This window comes from Pan paniscus, chromosome 7 (assembly GCF_029289425.2).
Source record: "Pan paniscus chromosome 7, NHGRI_mPanPan1-v2.0_pri, whole genome shotgun sequence".
Taxonomy (NCBI): domain Eukaryota; kingdom Metazoa; phylum Chordata; class Mammalia; order Primates; family Hominidae; genus Pan; species Pan paniscus.
The window spans coordinates 63,467,817-63,492,089 of NC_073256.2; the positions used below are offsets into that span (position 1 = coordinate 63,467,817).

The 24,273-nt window shown below is 43.0% G+C and overlaps 1 protein-coding gene across 4 annotated transcripts in view; it reads right to left on the minus strand.

Moving 5' to 3' along the window:
- Nucleotides 1-24,273, minus strand: part of PRKDC (protein kinase, DNA-activated, catalytic subunit) — a 186,397-nt gene that overhangs the window by 60,705 nt on the left and 101,419 nt on the right. For 2 of the 4 annotated variants that reach the window (XM_055116536.2, XM_055116534.2), the window contains exons 49-59: nucleotides 22,990-23,133; nucleotides 21,064-21,215; nucleotides 19,933-20,064; nucleotides 18,523-18,634; nucleotides 15,229-15,353; nucleotides 15,004-15,153; nucleotides 5,868-6,041; nucleotides 5,001-5,099; nucleotides 3,060-3,267; nucleotides 2,178-2,367; nucleotides 349-549 (exon numbers count right to left, since the gene is read on the minus strand). In XM_055116536.2, the coding sequence (XP_054972511.2) occupies nucleotides 349-549; nucleotides 2,178-2,367; nucleotides 3,060-3,267; nucleotides 5,001-5,099; nucleotides 5,868-6,041; nucleotides 15,004-15,153; nucleotides 15,229-15,353; nucleotides 18,523-18,634; nucleotides 19,933-20,064; nucleotides 21,064-21,215; nucleotides 22,990-23,133 (1,687 nt within the window). Of the gene's footprint in view, nucleotides 1-348; nucleotides 550-2,177; nucleotides 2,368-3,059; nucleotides 3,268-5,000; nucleotides 5,103-5,867; nucleotides 6,042-15,003; nucleotides 15,154-15,228; nucleotides 15,354-18,522; nucleotides 18,635-19,932; nucleotides 20,065-21,063; nucleotides 21,216-22,989; nucleotides 23,134-24,273 lie in introns of all 4 variants that reach the window. The other 2 variants (XM_055116535.2, XM_055116533.2) reach the window with 1 other exon arrangement.

Here is a 24,273-nt window from a genome sequence, read left to right on the forward strand (position 1 = left end):
GGACGCTCTCCCCATTCTCCACCTGTATTAAGCCCTCTAGCCCTAGACCATGCTTGCTAATTCCACCTCTTGTTACAATCACCCCTTTATAAATGCCTCACCCACTCTTACTGCTCCAGAAGATCACTCAACAATGGATCGAGTATAACTTACTGAAGGATTCTTCTGGAACTCCCAGAAAACAATTTCTTCAGCATGGTGAGTGCCTAGGCAACATTAACTGAATTTTAAAGGGCTTGATTACGAATGAGAAGGAAACATGGATACAGTCAGAAATGTCCCCAGACCTGAGCTCTGCAGTAATTTAGTGGGGAAGCTATTTTAAGCACACTCAGCAACCCAGCTTACCTTTCACTTTGTTATCCACCTCGTCCCCTGGAAGGCCCAGCCTTTTTTTCCCAAAATCAGGCCCCACTGACTTCAAGGGTGCTCTCTGTAACCTTTCACTCCTCTTGTGGGCAAACAGCAAGGAGTCAGATGAGGGACTGGTGTGGTCGACCAGCGGGTCAGTGCTGCTCCCGGTCAGCCAATCAAATGAGCTTCTTCCATCTGCGACATGCAATCAGAGAGGTCAGGCACTCAGCATCACCCAGCTCTGTGCACGGGGCAAGACCACCTGCCAGGACACACCTGGTGGCACCCTAGGCCTCCGTGCTCAACTCCAACCCTGGGCAGAGGCTCTGTCAGGTCCCAGGGTATGCCCCAAGGAAAACCAGGTACGTGGGCCTCAGTGCCCCTGGACCGCAGTGTCCCCATTTGTAAAGTAAGAAACACGCCACTTGCTCCCACCACAGGAATAACACTTTGTTATCTACTGAAAGGTGCTAAAAGCCCCTGACTTCTAATATTAGTGTCACCGAATTTCAATTGTGATTATTCATTAGTCCCACTTCCAGAACCAACAAAATGTGCAAAAAAATTACACAAAGGAGAAACGTTAAAGAGTTTATATAAAAGGATTAAGATATGTTACTCTACAATTTGTACTTTGCTCATGAAAGGAAGCAGTTAAACCATCTGAGAAAGAACAGTTTAATAACTATAAATCTAGTAAATGAATTTGGTTTACCTCTACTCTGCTTTGGTGATAAGATGTCTTAAATTTGCTACACTATGTTTTTCTGTACCAAACCAAAACCAAAACATACATATACTGAAACTTTCCCTGATCTTTCCGGTCAGAAATAATCCATTTCTTTTTTAGAAAAATTGTAGCAAAACAGGCTGGGCGTGGTGGCTCACAAGGTCAGGATATCGAGACCATCTGGCCAATGTGGTGAAATCCCATCTCTACTAAAATACAAAAATTTAGCCAGGCGAGGTGGTGCACGCCTGTAGTTCCAGCTACTCAGGAGGCTGAGGCAGAGGAATCGCTTGAAACCAGGAGGCAGAGGTTGCAGTGAGCCAAGATCGTGCCACTGCACTCCAGCTCCAGCCTGGTGACAGAGCAAGACTCCGTCTCAAAAAAAAAAAAAAAAAAAAAAAAAAAGGAAAATAAACATAAAATTTACCATTTCAATCATTCTCAGGTGCACAGTTCAATGGCATTAAGGACATTTACGCTGCTGTACAACCATCAACATCTTCCATGTCCAGAGTTGCTTTTTGGTTTTTTTTTTTGAGACAGGGCCTTGCTCTTTTGCCCAAGGTAGGGTGCAGTGGCGTGATCACAGATCACTGCAGCCTTGAACTTCTGGGCTCGAGCCATTCCCCGCCTCAGCTTCCCCAGTAGCTGGGACTAACTACAGGCGTGCGCCACCATGCCCAGCTAATTTGTAAAATTGTTTTGTAGAGATGGAGTCTTTCCATGTTGCCCAGGCTGGTGCGGAACTCCTGGGCTCAACTGATCCTCCTGCCCCAGCTGGAATAACAGGAATGAGTCACTGCACCGTGCCTCCACAGCACTTTTCCTCTTGCAAAACTGAAATTCTGTACCCATTAAACTATAAATCCCCATTCCTCCTCCCCAGACCCTGGCACCTGGCACTCTACTTTCTGTTTCCATGAGTTTGACTGTTATAGGAACCCCCTCTTTTGAATGACATCTTCCTTGGGTTCTTAACGCTTTTTGCTATTATCCCTTACTTCTCTCACAAAAGCCCAACACTGTTGTGACAGAAGCTGCCCACAGAGGTCAGGGTGCTGTATACAGGGCCAGCGGGCAGGGTCACTGTTACCTGCAGTCTGTGTCAGTGTGAAGTCATGCTGCTGCTGGGTGGCCCTTATCTGCCCTGCCACTGGCCAGCGAGCTGAGAGGGACCCTTCCTGGGTACGGGTCTGGAGAGTGCCCTGGGAGGCCTGGGTCTCCACAAACATCGGAGTGAGAACAGTACTTCGGAAACGCCAATCAGAATCAATGGTATATTCCTGTACATAAGAAAGTTTCAAATGAAATAAAGTTTCAAATGAAATAATGCTCCTTTTTTAGGAACACTGATATATTTCTATTTAAAATCTAATGGTACCATCAGCATATTTGTACCATAACTTCATATGCAGCTGAAGAAGAACCTTCTCTAATTTAAAAGTTTTAACTAAGTGATTTGCCAACTAGAAAAACTAGTTAACTATCAAGCGAGAAAACCCAGCTTTCTTAATGTTTGCATAAAAAGGTTTGATATCATGCTCAGCACCACAACCCAAATGCAATGAGTCAAGCGACCCAGCTTGTCCACATACACACGTGCCACTGGGACAGATCCTGAGCTTGTGAGCGGGACAGGAGGGGCCCTACCCCAGGAGCTCCCTGCAACCTGCCCATCATCCCACTGTTTAGGCTGCTGCGAGACAGGACAAGCTCAGCATCCACTGTGGATTGGGAGGAATGAGGGGAGGGAAAGCAATGGCGATCCTGACAAGGGAAATCTAGTGGAGGCCAAGAGGGTGAGGCCAGTGGACCTCCAGGTGGCTGAAGCAGAGGCACGAGCCTTCCCTTTCCTTTTCAGAAAGGAATGTGTGAGTATTCTGAGAAGGCAAAGAGCCAGTCAAAGCTATTAAAAATGTTCATGAACAGGAAAAGCCTATAATATTCACTACTATGAGAGAGAAGACCACATTACCTGAAATTCGCATTCTGACAGAGGATGCTCGAACATGGGGTTTGGATAATCTGGGCTCATGCTGGTCATTTCGAGCAGAAAATTTGTTGCTAAACTTAAAAAGTGCACTTCTATCTTAGGAGAATATAAGGAATTTAGTGCCAGCAACCGGTCCAAGGTATTTGAAGGTAACCTAGTTTCATGGCTCCAGAAATTTCGAATAATTAATCTGAAAAGCAAAGAGAAAAAAGTATATTGCTTAGACAATGGCAAATGGGAAAGAATGTGCTGTACAGGGTGTCCTGTGGAGAAGGCACAGCTCTTCACCCACATGAAGCTTAACAGAGAGGGAAACCACCTTCAACTATATCAAAAATATAGTCTGAGTTATGAAACATAGCCACTGAAGGAAGAGAATATTACAAAAAATGTAGCATATTTTTTATGCCACAGAGGGGAGGGGAGAAACTGGGTGATTTTATTCTCTTATCTCTATTCTCTGGGAAGTTTTCAACGATGAATACATAATATTAACTATTTGAAACAACAAAAAAAAAAATTTAAGAAATTACACAAAATCCTTCACTGCCTTGCCAAAACAATCCATTATAAAAATTACTGCCATAAAATACTCAAAACATATATTAATTAAATACCAAATTAGGGGTCAGGTGCAGTGGCTCAGGCGTGTAATCCCAGCACTTTGGGAGGCTGAGGTGGGTGGATCACCTGACTTCAGGAGTTCAAGACCAGCCTGACCAACATGGTGAAACCCCGTCTCTACTAAAAATACAAAAATTAGCTGGGCGTGGTGGCGCCCACCTGTAGTCCCAGCTACTCGGGAGGCTGAGGCAGGAGAATCGCTTAAACCTAGGAGGCGGAGGTTGCAATGAGCTGAAATCGTGCTACTGCACTCCAGCCTGGGTGACAGAGTGAGACTCCATCTCAAAAAAATAAAATAAAATAAATGTATGTATGTAGTTGGTGCACATACATACATACATACCAAATTAGGTCTTATAATTTATGAATGCATATGAAATCCAAATACAATTTTAAGAAGCTCAATGAATTTAAAATTATAGCAGAATGGAAAAATAAGTAATATACAGAAACATATAAAAAGTATATGGCTTCTTATATTGAGGCTGGGTGCAGTGCTCACACTTAAAATCCCAGCACTTTGGCAAACCAAGTCAGGAGGATTGAGGCCAGGCATTGAAGCCTAACTTGGGTAACATAGCAAGACCCTATCTTCACAAAAAATAAAAAATCAGCCAAGCCTGTTTGCGTTATGCCTGTAGTCCCAGCTACTCAGGAGGCTGAGGGAGGAGGATCATCTGAACCCAGGAGTCAGAGGCTACAGTGAGCTACAGTTACACTACTGCACTCCAGCCTGGGTGCCAGAGCAAGACCTCATCTCTAAAAAACATAATAATAATAATAAAAAGTTTACCCCTCTTCTTATATAATCAGTATTTGGTAAGAAACACATATAACTGACTTACTCAGGACAGGCATTTTAGAGGGTAACAATCATCATTCACACTTTCATATATAACTAATATTACAGTTTCCTCTTATTTCTAAAGTTTCAAACACTTTATTTTCAACATTAATACTTACAGCATGATCTCAACTATGTGTGTTAAATGGGAAACAGAAGAATTGTCATTACAGACTTTCTTTTCATTTTGAAACACTTTAACTCACTGCCCTAGCATACAGCATTTGGTCCATACGACTTTTTCAAGAGTGTTATTTTTAAGTTGTCAGGATTGTAAAGCCTTACTCTTCATAATGTGCTTTAAAATACTCTTTTACTAAATATTGTGAAATGCAGAAAGCAGAGAAAATGCTAATACTGCAAATACATTTCTAAAACTCCTGAAAAATACTCTATGCTACCTTTGAAAGCAATACCCTTAACATTTAATTGTCCCAGCCCAGTTATTCACGTACTGAAGTCCAGGGTTCTCATCGATCAATCCTTGAATCAGCACATCTTTTGCCAACTTAAATATTTCCTGGGAGTCATTATCTGTCTCACTTTCTGGATCTCTGCTTGAGAAAACAGCAAAATGTCACAACATTAATGCTCTCTTCTGGCCCTTTTGTTCAACTACAGTAACACCATCTAGAATTCAATTTTAAAAGGCTGGTTTTCCCATTAGACTTTAGATCTCCAAATCACAGCTTGCCCCACTCATGGGTGTGTGCACAAGCCTTGAGAACCCATCCTTGCTCCCAGCAGGAGCTGAGTGGAACAGGAGGATGGGCCCACAGGAGGCCCAGCGGTCCTGTGACGCTCAGCTGTGGTGGTGTGGTAGTGCCCGGTGGTCCTGGCAGAGTTCATCTCCTTGGTCTTTGCAAGATCTTAAAAGGACAACTATGAAAATAGGTTTTATAAGCACAACACCACACTTTTTCACTCTGATTTTTTCACACACATATGTGAAATGAGTTTTTAAAAGGATACAATTAGATATACCAAAATACATGTTTTAATTATTAATCATATGGTAAAAAAAAAAATGTGTTATTATGTTCCAGACTGCTAAGGGGACCCAAATGATCCCTAAAATGTTAATGTTGCCCAGGCAACAAGGTGAAACCCCGTCTCCACAAAAAATAAACAAAATTAGCCAGGTATGGTGGTGCACACCCATAGAACCAGCTACGCAGGAGGCTGAGATGGAAGGATCAACTGAGCCCAGGAGGTTGAGACTGCAGTGACCTGTGTTTGTGCCCCTGTACTCCAGCCTCGTCGACAGAGCAAGACCTTATCTCAAAAAAGTAACAAAATAAAATAGTCAATGTATAGCTTACCTGTAATTATCATGAATCCACATGAGAATATTATACATTTGTTCCCTACATGTTGTAGAAGGATGGGAAACGAATTCCACAACGGGGTTCAGAAGTTCTCGGAGTTCTACTGGTTTTAACTTTGGCATCATCTTATAAATTATGTCCAAACATACTTTTTGTCTTTCATCATCTCTACGGGAGAGATTTTAAAAACACACAAATTTAGCTATTTTTATTATTGTACTTTCAAAGTATGACAGGCAACTTTTTCTTCTTTGTTTCAAAATTAGTTATAATAGATAACGCTACACTTATATAAAACTTATATTCTTAAAATGATCATGGACTAGATTATTAAATATAAGACAAATTACTTCATGTGCTACCCTACACTGGATCCTGAAATAGAAAAAGGATATTAGAAGGAAATTGGTGAAATGGAAGTAAAGTCTAGTTTGGTAAATAGTAATGTTCTAATGTTAATTTCTTACTTTTGACAAATGTACCAAGATTATGTAAGAGGGGAAAGTTGGGTAAAGGGTGTATATGGAAATTATGTGTACTATCTTTCAACTTTTCTGTAAATACAAAATTACTTCAATATAAAAAGTTTATTTTTAGAAAAACCTAATAACGGCAAAGTATTTTTTAAAAGGACTTCAAGAGCTACCTGGCATGGTGTATAGTGAAGTACAATCTGAGCTCTAAATGAGGCAAATATCTACTTCCTTATTTTGACTCCTTATAGCACCCAGCTGAATGCTTCATACAGTAGATACTCAGTGAATGTAAGGATATTAGGACAGTGACATACATTTTTTGTTACTGACACAATGCATGTTTATTGCTGTGTAAAAATATTTACATAGGAGGGGGACAAGATGGCTGAATAGACATAGCCAGGAGGGCCTCTCCCACCAAAACAGAGCAAAATGAGTAAACCAACATGCTTCGAAGACATCGTTGGAAAGAAAGCACTGAGCATCAATAGAGAGGCAACACATACACTGAGGCTGAAGAGGGAGGAAGCTGGGAAGCCTGCACAGAGTCTCCGGGTGCCAGGACCTGCTCCTGGCCCTAATCAGGTCCTAAGGAAGGGGTGAGTGGAGTGACTATGGGGCAATCCACGCTCGCCGTGGAGCTCTGGGATACTAGCCACAAGAGATCCCACAACCCCAAAGACATTTGAATTGGTAGGGAACTGTCAGAGAGAAGGCACAGGCAGAGCACCAGCCTATGTGGAGCCCAGCAGGTCTCACTCAGTGTGGAGCAGCTCCAGCAAAATGCAACCCCAGGCACCCATGCCCTCAGGTTCTCACCTTGCTCTGAGTCACTCTATCCCCTGCTGAATGCTGGGCTGGGAAAGAGCAGGGCTGTCCTTCCTGTGGGTCTGGGGAGAGGCTGGTCTACACGCCTATCTGTCAACTTCCCAGGCACTCCCAACCCCAGCTGCTCCCACAAGAGCATACACACAGCATAGCCTCCATTACCCAGCCTGAGTGCTTTGCCAGTGGCCTTGGAGCACTTCGGCAACCCCAGCACAGTGCTTGATTCCAAGGGGACAGAGGACAAAGCTGTGGGCCTGGTCTCAGCCCCCCAGGGTCTAAGCACATCGTTCAGGAATACAGAGCTGAGATCTGTGGCCAGAACTTAAGCTCTGCTTAGAACACTGAGTAGAGTGAGACGTGGGTTTGTGTTCCAGCATGAGTGCTGGGTAAGTCCCCTTCCACAAGGCTGGTCTGGGAAGGGTGAGGCCTGTTTGCCAGCTTTGCATCTGCCTGAGGGACCCTGTGGCCTGAAACACCTAACAGCCCAGTGATCTGGGCGCAGAAAGCATGGCATAAAACTGGCTGGTCAGGCTAGCTACAAGGGCAGACACCAGCAGACTTGGTCAAGGGAACGTGAACTGGGCAGTCCCCACAACTGTCTGCTGGGCAAAAAACCCCAGGCTGTGGGCACCTCACCAGCTGCACAACCACGACAACATCACCCTGCCCTGAGATCCCCCACCCTTGACCTACTATACCAACAGACCACCCAGAGACATACCCCACAACCCTCTCTGACTTTGCCAAGCACAGAGGACCAGTGGGCCTCTGGAATGCTGCAGGTCTCCTGGTGACCTAACCTTCAGCTCAGGCTACTGCTAAGGGATGGGGAGTGCAGCCCACCAGGGCCCCCCTTGGGGTTCAGGAAATGTGGGTATGGTGCCAGTGATTGGAAGGGGCTCCTCTAAGGCCTGGGAATGAACTTGGTGAGGGGGTCATCTCCCTTCCCCTACCCCCAGCACAGAGCACTGTGCTGAACGCACTGTAATCTAAGAGTCTATCTGCTAGCCCTTATCCTTAAGCACCATATACTGGATCATAGTCTGAATTATATCACTAAAAAAAATTCTTCTAGTATCCATCACCTGTGAAACCCAATGCAGGAACCTAGAGAGATCCTATACAGGAGAGATCCTATACAGAGCCTCAGGAGAGCCTATACAGAGCCTCAGCCCGCTGAGAACACCCAGAAAGGAAGCCAGTTGACTATACTCAGCATACACCACAGTCAAACCCTCAAGGAAAATGATGAATAAGAAAACAAAAGGTCCCATCCAAGCAGAAGCAACTCCAAAAAGATAAAGGAACACCAGCCCTCTGAGATGAGAAAGAATTTGTGCAAACACTCTGGCAATTCAAAGTATCTTCTCACCTCCAAACAACTGTCCTAACCTCTCAGCAATGGTTTGCAGACAGATTGAAATGGCTGAAATGACAGAAATAGAATTCAGAATCCGGATGGCGAGAAAGCTCAAGATCCAGGAGAAGGCTGAAATTCAATCCAAGAAATCCAGTAAAATGATTCAAGAGTCAAAAGGCAACATAGCCATTTTAAGAATGAACAAGCCAGGCGTGGTGGATCACACCTGTAATCCCCACCACTTTGGGAAGCTGAGGCAGGTAGTCAGTTGGGGAGTTTGAGACCAGCCTGGGCAACATGATGAAACCCCATCTCTGCAAAAATATAAATCATTAGCTGGGCATAGTGGTGCATGCCTGTGGTCCCAGCTCCTCAGGAGACTGAGATGGGAGGATCACCTGAGCTTGAGAGGTCGAGGCTGCAGCAGTAAGTCATGGCCACAACCACTGCACTTCGGCCTGGGTTACACAGCAAGACCCTGTCGAAAACAAAACAAAACAAAGGAAAAGAAAAGAAAAGGAACCAAACTGAACTTCTGGATTTGAAAGATTCACTACAGGAATTTCATAATACAGTTGGAAACATTAACAAAAGAATAGACCAAGCTAAGGAAAGAATCTCAGAGCTTGAAGACCAGTCCTTCAAATCAACCCAGTCAGAAAAAAATGAAGAAAAAAGAATTTTTAAATAAAATCTCTAAAAAATAATGGATTATGTAAAAATCCATTATATGTAAAAAGAACCAAACCTATGACTTATTGGAATTCCTGAAAGAGACAACTTGGAAAATATATTTGAGGATATAGTCCATGAAAATGTTCCCTATCTCACTAGAGATAGGTGGGCATGCAAATTCAAGAAATTCAGAGAACCCCTGTGACATACTATACAAGACCATCCCCAAGACACATAGTCATCAGATTTTCCAAGGTCGATGTGAAAGAAAAAATGTTAAAGGCAGCTAGAAATAAGGGTCAGCTCACGTACTGAGAGAACCCCATCAGGCTACCAGAGGGCCTCTCAGCAGAAACCTTAAAAACCAGAAGAGACTGGGGCCTATTTTCAGCATCCTTGAAGAAAACAAATTCCAACCAAGAATTTAATATCCTGCCAAACTAAGTTTCATAAGGAAAGAAAAAATAAAGTCCTTTTCAGACAAGGAAACATTAAGGGAATTTGTTACTATTAGACCTGTCTTGTAAGAGGTCCTTAAGGGAGTGCTAAACATGAAACAGAAGAACAATACCTGCTACCACAAAAACATACTTAAGTACATAGCCCACAGATACTATAAAGCAACTACACAGTTAAGTCTACAAAACAACCAGGTAACAACACGACAACAGGATCAAAACCTCACATATCAATATAAACCTTGAATGTAAATGGTCTAAAGGCCCCTCTTAAAAGCCACGCAGTGGCAAGTTGGATTTAAAAAAATAAAACTCAACTATCTTCTCTCTTCAAGAGACCCATCTCACATGTAACAACACCCACAGGCTCAAAGTAAAAGGATGGAGAAAGATCTATCACAAAAACAGAAAATGAAAAAGTGCAGCAGTCACTATTCTTTTATCAGATAAAATAACTTTAAACCAACAATAGTTAAAAAGGACAAAAAAGGACATTACATAATGCCAAAGGGTTCAATTCAATAAGAAGACTTAACTATACTACATATATAAGTACCTAACTTTGGAGCACCCAGATTCATAAAATAAGTTCTTTTAGATCTATGAAGAGACTTACACAGGCACTCAATAATAGTGGGAAACTAACACTCTACTGACAGTGTTAGATAGATCAGGAAGGCAGAAAACTAACAAATTCTGGACTTAAACTCAACACTTGAACAATCGGACCCAATACATCTACAGCATACTCCACCTAATATACTAGAATATACATTCTTCTCATCTGCACATGGAACATACTCTAAGATCAACCACATGCTCAGCCATAAAGCAAGCCTCAATAAATTAAAAAAAAAAATTCAAAATCATACCAAGCACACACTCAGACCACAATACAATAAAAATAGAAATCAATACCAAGACCTCTCAAAACCATACAATTACATAAAAATTAAACAACCTACTCCTAAATGACTATTGAGAAAACAACAAAATTAAGGCAAGAATCAAAAAATTTTTTTCAATTAAGGAAAACAGGGACACTAAATGCCTATATCAAAATGCTAGAAAGACCTCAAATCAATAACCAAACATCGCATATAAACTAGAAAAATAAGAACAAACCAAGTCCGGGTGCAGAGGCTGACGCCTGTACCCACTTTGGGAGGTTGAGGCAGGAGGATCATTTGAGGTCAGGAGTTTGAGACCAGCCTGACCAACATAGTGAAACCCTGTCTCTACTTAAAATACAAAAAAATTAGCCAGGCGTGGTGGTGTGCACCTCTAGTCCCAGCTACTCAGGAAAGAGGCTGAGGCAAAAGAATAGCTTGAACCCGGGAGGTGGAGGATGCAGTGAGCCGAGATCGCTACCACTGCACTCCAGCCTGGGCAACACGGTGAGACTCCACCTTAAAACCAACCAAAACAAAACAAACCAACCCTAAAGACAGCAGAAGAAAAGAAATAACCAAAATCCAGAGTGGAATTGAATGAAATTGTGATCCAAAAATCTACACAAAGATTCAACAAAACCAAAAGTTGATTATTTGAAAGAATAAACGAGATAGAGCACAAGCTAGATCAATAGAGGGAGACAGAGACAGACAGACAGAAGATCTAAATAAGCACAATAAGAAATGACAAAGATAACATCATACCTGATCCCACAGCAATACAAAAGATCCTCAGAGACTATTGTGAACACCTCTACGTAAGCAAATTAGGAAATCTAGAGGAAATAGATACATTCCTGGAAACATACAACCTCCCAAGATTGAACCAGAAATTAAAAACAAACAAACAAACAAAAAAAAAACCTGAACAGACCAATCAGGAGCTCCTAAATTAAATCAATAATGAAAAAAACTTACCAAGCAAAAAAAAAAAAAAGCAGAAAACAAAAAACCCAGGGCAGATGGATTCACAGCTGAATTCTACCAGACATACAAAGAATTGGTACGAATCCTACTGAAACTATTTCACAAAACCAAGGAGGAAGGACTCCTCCCTGACTCATTCTATGAAGCCAGCATCATCCTGATACCAAAATCTGGCAGGACACAATGAAAAAAGAAAACGTCAGGCCAAATCCCTGATGAACACAGATGAAAAAATCCTCAACGAAATACTAGCAAATTGAATCCAACAACACAACTAAAAGTCAATGCGTGACAATCAAGTGTGCTTTATTCCTAGAATGCGAGGTTGGTTCAACATACACAAATCAATAATGTGATTCACCACATAAACAGAATTAAAAACAAAAGCCATATGATCATTTCAATAAATGGAGAAAAAGCTTTCAATAAAATCCAACATTCTGGGCCAGGCGCAGTGGCTCACGCCTATAATCCTAGCACTTTGGGAAGCCGAGACGGATGGATCATTTGAGGTCAGGAGTTCGAGACCAGCCTGGTCAACATGATAAAACCCTGTCTCTACTAAAAATACAAAAATTAGCCAGGCATGGTGGTATGTGCCTGTAATCCCACTTACTCAGGAGGCTGAGGCAGGAGAATCACTTAAACCTGGGAGGCAGAGGTTGCAGTGAGCTGAGGTCACGCCACTGCACTCCAGCCTGGGTAACAGAGGGAGACTCTGCCTCAAAAAACAAAAAAAGAAAAAGAAAAAAATCCAACATCCTTGCATGATAAAAACCCTCAACAAACCAGGCATCAAAGGAATATTCCTCAAAATAATAACAATCATCTATGACAAACCCACAGCCTACATGATACTGAATGATGGTAAAAACTGGAAGCATTCCCCTTGAAAACTGGAAAAGACAAGGATGCCCACTCTCATCACTCCTATTCAACACAGTACTCAAAGTCCTACACAGAACAATCAAGCAAGAGAAAGAAATAAAACATATTCAAATAGGAAAAGAAGAAATCAAACTATTCCTCTTCTCTGATGGTATGATTCTATACCCAGAAAACCCTAAAGACTCTGACAAAACGTTCCTAGAACTGATAAATGACTTGAGTAAAGTTCTAGGATACAAAATCAATGTACAAAAATCAGTAACATTTCTATACACCAATAACATTACAGCTGAGATCCAAATCAAGAATGTAAACCTATTTACAATAGCAAAGAAAAGAATAAAACACCTAAGAATACAGCTAACCAAGGAGGTGAAAGATCTCTACAAGGAGGACTATAAAACACTGCTGAAAGAAATCAGAGATGATACAAATAAATGAAAAAACGGATTAGAAGAATCAATATTGTTAGAATAGCCATTCTGCCCAAAGCAATCTACAGATTCAATGCTATTCCTATCAAACTACCTATGTCACTTTTCACAGAATTGGAAAAAACTATTCTAAAATTCATATGAAACCAAAAAAGAGCCCGAATAGCCAAAACAATTCTAAGCAAAAAGAACAAAGCCAGAACATCATATTAACCAACTTCACTATACTACAGGGATACAATAATCAAAACAGCATGGTACTGGTCGGGGGAAAAAACAAAATACAAAAAAACACAGACACACAGACCAATAGAACAGAATGGAGAACCCAGAAATAAAGCCGAACCATCTGATCTTTGACAAAGTCAACAAAAAATAAGCTGTGGGGAAAAGATGCCTCATTCAATAAATGGTGCTAACTGGCCAACCATATGCAAAAGAATGAAACTAGAGCCCTGCCTATCACCACATAAAAAAATTAAGATGGATTACAGACTTCAATGTAAGACTTCAAATTACAAAAATACTAGAAGAAAATCTAGGAAATACCCTTCTCAATATCAGCCTTAGCAAAGAATTTATGACTAAGTTCTAAAACGAAACTGCAACAAAAACAAAAATTGACCAGCAGGACCTAGTTAAATTAAAGAGATTCTGTGCAGCAAGAGATACTATCAAGAGGGTAAACAGACAACCTATAGAATGGGAGAAAATATTCAAAATAGTCACAAACTATGCACCTAACGAAGGTCTAATATCCAGAATCCATAAAAAACTTAATTCAACAAGTAAAAAGTGACCCCATTAAAAAATGAGCAAAAGACATGGATACTTCTCAAAAGACATAAAAGCGGCCAACAAATATATATATATATAAAAGTCATCATCACAAATCATCAGAGAAATGCAAATGAGATACCATCTCACACCAGTCAGAATGGTTTTCTTAAAAAGTTAAAAATCTGGCATATATTGGCAAGGCTGCAGAGAAAAAGGAACACTTATACATGGTTGGTGGGAATGTAAATTAGTTCAGCCACTGTGGAAAGCAGTTTGGAGACTTCTCAAGGAAGTGAGAGTTGAACTATCATTTGACCCAGCAATCCCATTACTGGGTATATACGCAAAGGAAAATAAATCTTTCTACCAAAAAGACACATGCACCCATATGTTCACTACAGCACCATTTACAACAGCAAAGACATGGAATCAACCCAGGTGCCCATCAATGGTGGACTGGATAAAGAAAATGGTACATATATACCATGGAATATTAGGCAGCCATAAAAAAGAATGAAATGTCCTTTGCAGCAACATGGATGCAGCTGGAGGCCACTGTCCTAAGTGAACTAGTACAGAAACAGAAAAGCAAATACTGCATGTACTTACTCATATGTGGGAGCTAAACACTGAGTACACATAGACATAAAGTCAGGAACAACAGACACTGGGGAACAGAAGAAGGGGAAGGGAGGATATGAGGCAAGAGTTGAAAAACTAACTACTAGGTACTATGGTCACTACCTGAGTGACAGATTCATCTGTACACCAAACCTCAGCATTACGCAATATACCTTCGTAACAAACCTGCACTTGTACTTCCTTATTCAAAAATAAAAGTTGAAAAAAATGAAAAAAAAAAAAAGGTATATGGACTAATAGACTAAGACTGGAAAAGAGTACAGGGACAGGGAAATAATATAATGTAAGTGATCAGCAGCTTTCTCTTTTAACATATACTTTTATGTTATGTTGCAATTTTGAAAATAAATGAACAATTTAAACACATTAACAGAAGCCTCTCACCTGGCAAAATAGGTACAGAACTCAAAAGCATACATTTTAAATCTGAAGAGAGCCAAGGTAACCCCATAGGCCACCTCCTTCATTTATGGATGAAAAACACGCCCTGGGATGTGGCTCCCCAAGATGCCAGGCCAAGGGAGCAGAGAGCAGGCCCACCTCAGCAGATATCCTATTCTTATGGTGCCTTCACCTTTTCTTCAGAGATTCCAACTTCACAAATGCGCATATCATGGAAACCCACAGGTTATTCTTGAGTTGGAGACGTCTTAACAAATTAACACTTTATGAGCCAGTGGGACCAAGAGCAGGGCTAGTGTTCACTCACCTATGTCTCATGACTTGAACGAAGTCCTTGCTCTTTAACTGGAAGTACAGCTCTGTCATTCCCTCCACACGACAAAGTACCACCTCCAGACAGAGTGTTTTCAACACTCCATGAAATTTTGGCAGCAGAAAGAACACAGCATTCATGAACCTGGCGGGGAAGGGAACTGGTGAGAGGAGGGCCGAGGACCCTCCTGCCCCGACAGGATCCCTGGACAGCCCATACCTGTCTGCAAGAGGAGGGAAGCTCTTGGTCACTTTGTTCAAGCACACAATAAACTTGTCCTCCATAGTATTCTGATGTTGCTTCAATTGTTTCGCAACCAGTTCACAGAGAGACTCCTCCAGTATCTGAAAAATTAAGTTTATTTTCAAATACACAAAAGTGGAAATGTAGGTTAAGCACTGAAAGCAAAGTTTATCTTGAGTATTTAAGTGAGCCCAACAAAGGTGCTCAATGTTGTCACCTACAAGGTAGATGATGGGACAGTAGGTGCTGGGGATGTCTGCTGGTCTACACTGACCATCGCACACCCTTAGGCTCTGGATCCTTGAGTTCCTACACCTCGGTGAGCCAGTCCACATCACTGTGCTCTGTGCTGAGCACCCAGGTGTCTGGCTCGTGTAGATGTCAGATCAATGAAGATCAGTGTTTCCTACTGACACCAAAACACTTGGTAGGACCAGTAAGTCCTTTGAGAAGCTAAGCTAAATGGCTAAATATTGTTTGAGACATATTTTATGGTGTTCAGATTTCTGATAAAAAATATTCACATGGACTAGAATTTTCAAGCAATTCTATTCACACAGCAGTCCCCATCACTGTACTGTCTGCTCATGTCCTGCCTCTTTTCACCAAGTGTTGCTACCTGTTATATATTCATCTGTGTACCATCTGTCTCCCCTCCCCAAATGCCAGCTCCCCAAGGGCAGGGACATGACCTGTCCTGTTCCCTACTGCATCCCTAGAACCAGGAAGTCCTCAAATGTCCTCCACACAGAGAAGTACTCAGTAGAGTCCACTGGAAGGAAGCAACGGAAAACACTGCTGTCCTTCCTGGCTCACCTCCTTCCTCACAAACATCAGAAAGAGGGGTAGGCAACGTTTCAAAGGCACACAGACCGAACAGTTTTTCAATGCAAACTCAACACAGACTGAGCGCCTCAAATCTGAAAATCCAGAATCATCCAAAATGCAAAACATTTTGAGCCTCAGCATGACACTCAACAAAACGTTCACTGGAGCATTTGAATTTTGAATTTTTGAATTAGGGATGCTCAAACAGAAACTATCATGAAAATATTGCAAAACCAGAAAATGGAAACACTCCTGGTCCCAAGCATTTTGGAATAGAGATACCGAATCTGTAGTATGAGGCTATTTTTAAATTATCTTAAGGAAAACCCTTAACACAAAACCACAAATTTCAACGGCCTGAACCCCATATAGAATACACATAGTATTACCCTACCAATTAATCAGATGTCTTTTTATTAAAAGTATTTAATACGACAACACAATGAAATGATCACAATCTAGCAAGTAAAGAAAGCAAGTTATAAAACAGTATGAATAACAGAGACCAAGAACAGTGGAGCTGTGTGCCACAGGTGCTGAGGGACATTGCGTGGGAAGAGTGCGAGCCTCTCTTACTGACTTCTTTTTATTTTTTTTGAGATGGAGTCTCACTCTGTCGCCCAGGCTGGAGTGCAGTGGTGTGATCTCAGCTCACTCCAACCTCTGCCTCCCAGGTTCAAGGGATTCTCCTGCTTCAGCCTCCCGAGTAGCTGGGATTATGGGCGTGTGCCACCATGCCCAGCTAATTTTTGTATTTTTTGTGGAGGCAGGGTTTCACTATGTTGGCCAGGCTGGTCTTGAACTCCTGACCTCAAGTGATCTGCCTGCCTTAGCCTCCCAAAGTGCTGGGATTATAGGCATGAGCCACAGCACCCGGCCTCTTACCAACTTCTTTATGTTTACTCTGCTTTCCAAATTTCTACGATAAATCTGTATCACTTTTATATTCAGAAAAAAATACGTAAAACAGAAGTGTTTTTTATTCTTAAGTTGAAATTTAAGTCATGAGAGATTAAACCTGGGGATCTGCTGTAACCTGCTCCATTTATGGTGGAAATGAAACATATTATGTAGATTTAAACCTCATATTTAGGGATGTTAGAATCATCTTGTAAAAAAGTTCTACTGAATTTTAAAAATCTGTTTATTTACAAAAATAGCTGATAATCCCTAAAATGAATTACAAGTAATATTTGATCTTCCCAAAGGGGTCATCTTAATTTTATTTTAAGTCCAAACAAATCCATACTTGGTGACATGGACAAGGGTCCAATCACAGCACTGGGCCCACTGGTGCCTGCTCAGGACCACCTGGCTTCTCCTGAGCCTCTCCTCATCCAGCCCGACAGTGACTATGGCCTGGACTCTACTCTGTCCTTTCTTTCAGGAGAGTAACTGAGCTGGGGGTGCAAACTGGAGAATCATGAACATAAAGGCAGTCTACATAAAGCCATGAGGCTGGACGAGGCGGGCAGGGGAGCAGTGAGTGAGGCCAAAGCCGAGCTGTGGAGGTGTTCAGGGAAATGCAGCTGAGGAAAGGGAGAGGGGGCTGCCACAGGAGGAGGACGGGAGCCAAGAGTGTCCTCAGGGTGTGACCAGCTGGGCCACCCAGACAGGCTCTGCAGCAGCAAGATCCCCAGGGATCCACAGAGCACCTTATCCCAGTGATGACCCTGAAACCCACCACCCTGCTTGGGCAACATGGCGAAACCTTGTTTCTACAAAAAATACAAAAATTAGCCAAGCATGGTGACATATGCCTGTAGTCCCAGCTACTCGGGAGGCTAAGGTGGGAGGATGGCTTGAGCCCAGGAGTGCAAGGCTGCAGTGAGCTATGATTACACCACTGCACTCCAGCCCAGGTGACAGAGCAAGAACCCAGCTCTAAAAAGACTTTAAAACAATAAAGAACATGTTACTTCTTCATTCAGTCCTCTTATCTGAACAGCGCACTGCACTTAAACGTTCAGTTAGGCTCATCTCACAGTCCTGTCCAGTGGGCAAGGCAGCAGTACTGAGAGGGTCGCCTGGGAGGTCCCTGCCCCTGTTCAACAGCTACACCAAAAACTGCAAGGGGAGGAATGGACTGGGAGAGGACAGCAGCTATCTACCAGGACAATTTCCTCCACAAGGAAATCCTGAGACCAAGTTCATAGTAATAAAAGCTGGTTAAATACTCTCATCCTGATTTTACATTACCAAGTCGGTTGCTGATCTCTCCACGTTCACCAAGTTTCCAAGGTGTTTAAAAATCATGTGCCCTCTCTAAAAAACTGAGTATTATATTTGCTATATTATAGTAAGAAACAGTAAAATTTTAATAAATGCAGATGCCCATTTTGTTTCTAATACCATACAAGAAATAAACATATAAGTATCAAGGGTCATAACAAATCAAAATAGAGTAAGAGGTATTTATCGAAAATTGTGTAGCACACTCACGTTTTTTCTCTCCATAACATATCGAAGTATAAGTCCTAGAACTTCTGCTGCAGCGGCATACACTTCTTTATATCTTACAAAGGACATATTATTCACCAAAGCCTGGAAGTATCTACAATAAACACAGAAAAGACATATGCATCAAATAAACCATTCTGTTGTTCCACAAATATAAATGACAATTTTCCTTCTCATGTCATATTGACAGCCTAAGTTGAGGAAATCTAAATATAGAATGTGATGCAAATTCCATGCACAAATGCACACATCAGCATGTACGTAAGGGTGCCCGATGTCATAACCAGAAAAGCATAGGGCAGTCTGCTGTCCCATCATGCAGAACCGCTGCAGCTGGACCATCCCACAAAGCTGAACAGACAGAAAGGTGCAGTGACAGAAAGAGCTACTATCCAAGATCACGGGACACTGACTCCCTTTCAAAACCCACCTACTATAGCAGGACAAGGACAATAAAATGAGAAAGAGCATACTCCCAGTGCCGTCTGTGTGAGGAGGCTTCCCAGGGAGCCACCCATTCACTGTCAGCACTCAGGGGACTCTGCAAGGTTATCCTAGTGTAGAAGCCAAAGCCCCAGCCACTGACTGTCTAAAAGGAGCCGAGTTCCCACTGAGGCTGCTGCGAAGCTGGCTGCCTCAGCCCTGAGGTCATGTGTCATCTCTGGCACCAGTAACTGGTCCGACGGTGCTGGGGGGCCAACACGGAGGACCAAACAGAGAGAGTGATTGGGCAGGGCAGGCGGAAACCCAGGGATTGGCCAGGAATCAACACTGACTTCACAACCCTCAGGAGCAGGACAAAGATGTCCTGCTCCTTTTATGATGTCCCGGAACCATCTTTCTGAGGCCTCTTGTCTTGACATGTCACACGCAGCTGCCCTAGCTCCCAGGCGGGATGGTGCAGCCCAGCGTCTACCAGCCCTCACCGTCAGAGAGCCCAGAACAAGGCCTTCCGAGGGGCCTGCATTACTTTTGGGGATAAATGTTCAGAATATCAGTTTAGAAAATAAGAAATACTTAACACCTCTCACCTGCCAGCACGGATATGACAAAATTACACTGTTTTAAACACCTACATTTCTCATTTGCCCCAAACATTTCTTCCAAAAAAATCTAAATCCATCTTCCTAAATTTAGGTAGACAAGAATTTTTTTGGTATAGATGCGCTCTTGCTATGCTGTCCAGGCTGGTCTCGAACTCCTGGACTCAAGCAATCCTCCTGCCTTGGCCTCTCAAACGTGTTAGAATTACAGGCATGAGCCACCGTGCCTGGCCCAGAAACATTTGTAGCATGGGTCTGGTCCTTAAAATTATCAAAACTGCACCATACTGAAGTCTGTCAATCCAGTTTGGGTAGACGTGACCTAAAAAATAATCAAGCAAACACGTACTCGCTACTCTGGATGCCACACTGTGGGTCATAGGGAGGCAGGTCATTGGCCATCACGATGCCTAGCAATTGAATCCCTACTGAGTTGTCTTTAGAATTAGGATCTTTACCGGAAAACTTTTCAAATATTAACCTGAAACATAAGCACAAAGGAGAAAATTGAGACTGTTGCATAATCAAATAAGAAGCAGGAAGACAAATACAGAATTTTATTTTTTTGAGACAGAGTCTCACTCTCGCCCAGGCTGGAGTGCAGTGGCGCGACTGAGACGGAGTCTTGGAGTCTCGCTTTGTCGCCCAGGCTGGAGTGCAGTTGGCGTGATCTCGGCTTGCTGCAAGCTCTGCCCCCTGGGTTCACGCCATTCTCCTGCCTCAGCCTCCCAAGCAGCTGGGACTACAGACGCCCGCCACCACACCTGGCTAATTTTTTGTATTTTTTTAGTAGAGACGGGGTTTCACTGTGTTAGCCAGGATGGTCTCGATCTCCTGACCTCGTAATCCGCCCGCCTCGGCCTCCCAAAGAGGTGGGATTACAGGCGTGAGCCACCGTGCCCGGCCAAATACAGAATTTTCTAAAGCTAATCTTCAGGGTAAGAAATGCTTTTTCTTTATTTCTGTTTCTTCCCCAGGTCTAGCTTTGACTTTACAGAAATGCTTTCTTTTTCTTTTCCCATATCCAATATCCCTGCTTGCTAACACCTCCTGTTCACATCCAGGTTCCTCCAGCTTTGTAACACTGGCAATTTTATCGCCCTCATATTTTAATTATTTGCCTAAATTCTCCCTTAGTTGATAGCAAAACTTTTTGGAAGTTTTAGCTTGCCTCAGCCTACAAAAAAAGGAATTACGCACAAATCCTACCTACCTCCCACCACCCTCTACCCCATGGGCCAATGGAAGGTAGTGCCCCTCCCCAGCGTGGGGACATCAGAGGCAAGCTGAGGCGGAGGGCAGGGCCACTGGAGGGTGCGAGACACGCATCTGGTGCCACACTGTGGTTTTATTAGTAACAATAAATTATTTTCTTCCTCCTATCATTTCACGTAATTAAATTTCACTGTAATCATCATTTACGACACACTACATTTTAACCTAAATTTCTAAACAATACTGCAAAAATCAGTAAACATACCTATAAGGGATGGATAAACAATCCTTCCAGCACTCGACAAGGGTCTTTATAATTTCAAGGTTGTGTCTAAACACAGCTCTTTTTGGATGAAAGACATGTTTCATTAGGAAATTAAGCAATCGATTTGCTAACACTTCATCTTTAGGGACCCCCTGAAAAGGTACAGAAATTCTGTATTAATATGCGGCATTCCATTCTGGAAAGCATTTTTTAACTCAAGTTCATTTATAAAAGAAATCTGGCATTTTACAGGAGTCCGGCTCCTGTTGAAAGCCCTGTGATTTTTCAGAAACAGGTAACAACAAAGGCTGACCTGGCAAGAGGACCAGGCACCGCCGGCGCTGCAATCTCAGAGTTGCCGTCCAGGGTGCAGGCTGCTAGCCGCCATGCCCCATGCATGCACCTCTGCCTTCCTCCCTGGAGCCTCCATGCCTAGGACCCTTTATCTGAGGCCCTGGACAGGGGTCGCCTGCAGGGCAGGGGAGCAGCATGAAGGTGCTTTCCCCACTCCAACTCAGTATCCAGTGCTTTCTGACTCAGCTCTTCCCTATAAAACTGCAGAGCCTCCTGTTCAGGCCCTCTCAATGGTGAGACGGCCCCTGTCTGTGCTAATCCATCTGGCTGCTGAGCAGTGCACCACTCTAGGGGCAAACAGAACAAGGGGAGTCTCCCTCCAGTGTTAGCCTCTCACTCCCATGAATCCAGAGTGAGTAAAAGCTTCACGGCAACCTTTCTGGCTTGCTGTTGCTTTATTCAGCTACCCCGAGCCCGGCAGTTCCACTCTCTTGAGTTCAGCTGAGCCGCTGACAGCTACATCAATCTCTTTCAACGGACCCTTGTTAAACTGAACCCCTCTTAATTTTTTCATTTTATTAAGCAGAAAACAAAGTATTTCATTACACTAAGACAAAGAAATCTAAATTTGGTTAACTGTGAAACAAATGAGATAGGTACATCCAGAGACAAGCGTATGAGAAAGCTCCATGTATTTTTTTGTGGCGGGGTGGGTGGTGGTGGAGCTGGGGGAACGTAGTCTCACTCTGTCGCCCAGGCTGGAGCACAGTAGTGCCATTTCAGCTCACCACAACCTCCGCCTCCCGGGTTTAAGCAATTCTCCTGCCTCAGCCTCCCGAATAGCTAGGATTATAGACATGCAGCACCATGTCCAGTTAATTTTTGCATTTTTTTAGTACAGATAAGGTTTCACCATGTTGGCCAGGCTGGTCTCAAACTCCTGACCTTAAGTGATCTGCCTGCCTTGGTCTCCCAAAGTGCTGGGATTACAGGTGTGAGCCATCATGCCTAGCCCCGCATGTGTATATTATATTTAATACAGACTGTTCTTACCATCTCCTCACATGAAAACGTTTGTATGCTGTCAGTGTCCAGTTTTAAATGAGTAGGCAAAGCACCAACACACACACACATGTCTACACTGGTGGGTACTGCATTTGCCTCAACATAACATGGTGTTATCATCTGGCAGCTACTGCTTTAGCCCTAATCTTGCCATTACTGGTATTAGTCAATACTCTGGGAGTAGAGAAGATGGCACAAATGCCAAAATCCAGGGACTTCAAGGCAGAAGTCCTCAGAGCCTCCCATTCAGGGTTGGTTGACATTCAGTTTACACATAATAAATTTGCAATCTCATTTCTAAGGCAAGTAAAGGCAGCAAACAAAACAAAACAAACACCTGACAGCTTCATAGTAAAAGCAAGGTCAGACGAATTACCAAAGGCAAAGGAAACAAAACAAAACCAAAGCAGGCTGAGGCCATTTGGTTTAGGAGCACACCAGCAATGTAGCAACAAATGCTGAAAACCATAGCACAGTCAGTGAGAGGGACCTGAATTATGTGTCATAGGCTCTATAGGCTATTGGCAAAGGATAATATATTAACATAAAAGATGCATCAATCCTTACTGTTGGAGTGGCCAAGCCTGTCCATGAAAGAATAGTGGCCACTATCTCAACCACCATGTAGTGAATTCCTTCTCCTCCATTGTTTTCAGAAGCAGCCAGCTGCAGCAAGGGGCTAAGCCAGTGCTTCGCGTAAGGGCGAAAGACCTACAAGAGGATGTAAAAGTCAAACATCAAAGAATGGTCTTAAATTGCCAAAATATTAATACAAGACTGTTCTTCCATCAGCTAAAATTTTATACTATGACTGGACCTAAAGCCAAAAGCGAGGTAAGCACGTTAAAGTGAAGGCATTAGTGTGGGCCCTAATCAAATATGACTGGTGTCCTTATTAAAAGAGGAAATCAGGACACAGAGACAGATACAAGGGGGAAGATGAGGTGAAGACACAGGGAGAATGCCTCTGACACACCACATAGTGCTTGAGGCTGCCGGATGCTGGGAGTAGCCTGGACCAGGCTCTCTCATAGCTCTCGAAGGAACCAACCCTGCCAGCAGCTTGATCTCAGGCCACGGCTGTCTGAGTCCCCCCAGTATGGCACCCTGAGACCATGTGCCCAGGGTGTGAAGAATCAAGTGAGCCCCGAGGAAAGAAGGTGCTGCTGCAGCCCTAGAGCAGCCTGTCAGGGACGTCCTGACAGACTCGCCATGTCTGCAGAGCTGCCCAGAATGACCTTCTACGGAGCCAAGTGGATGGTGTCACCCCACCACTTAGTGCCCTTAGTGGTTCCCTGGTGCTCAATGAATGAGCCCAACCCTCTGCATAGCTCTGGATGGCCTGGCCTGGCTCTGGTCCAGACCACACTCCCACAGCCCAGGCAGTCAGTGCAGACCTGCTTGGCTCACCCAGGGACCACCCGTGCTATGCTACTCCTTCCCTGCCTAGTGCAAACTCTCACTGCACTTCACCACGTCTAGCTCAAAGGCCTTTCCAAAATGGACTCCAAGATGCTCCTACCTCACAAACTCAGCAATTGCCTAAGAGTCAGCTGTTTTTCATATAGAGTTAACAGGAATATTTTCTCCACCGCTCCACCCCCCGCTTTTTTTTTTTCTACTATAAGGAAAGAACGTTGGCAGCCGTAAGAAAGCAGCTACATGTACTTTATACAAAGACCACTTCTAACTCACGAGAGGTGAATTTACATATGTTAAAAACGATAAAAGAATGGTGATGAACAAGTAGATAAATATTGGGTGGCTAATCAGAGAACAAAAATGTCATGCTCTGCCCCTTTATATTTTCCTTTTTTGTGTGTGTTTTTAAGTATATTCATAGCATTGCAA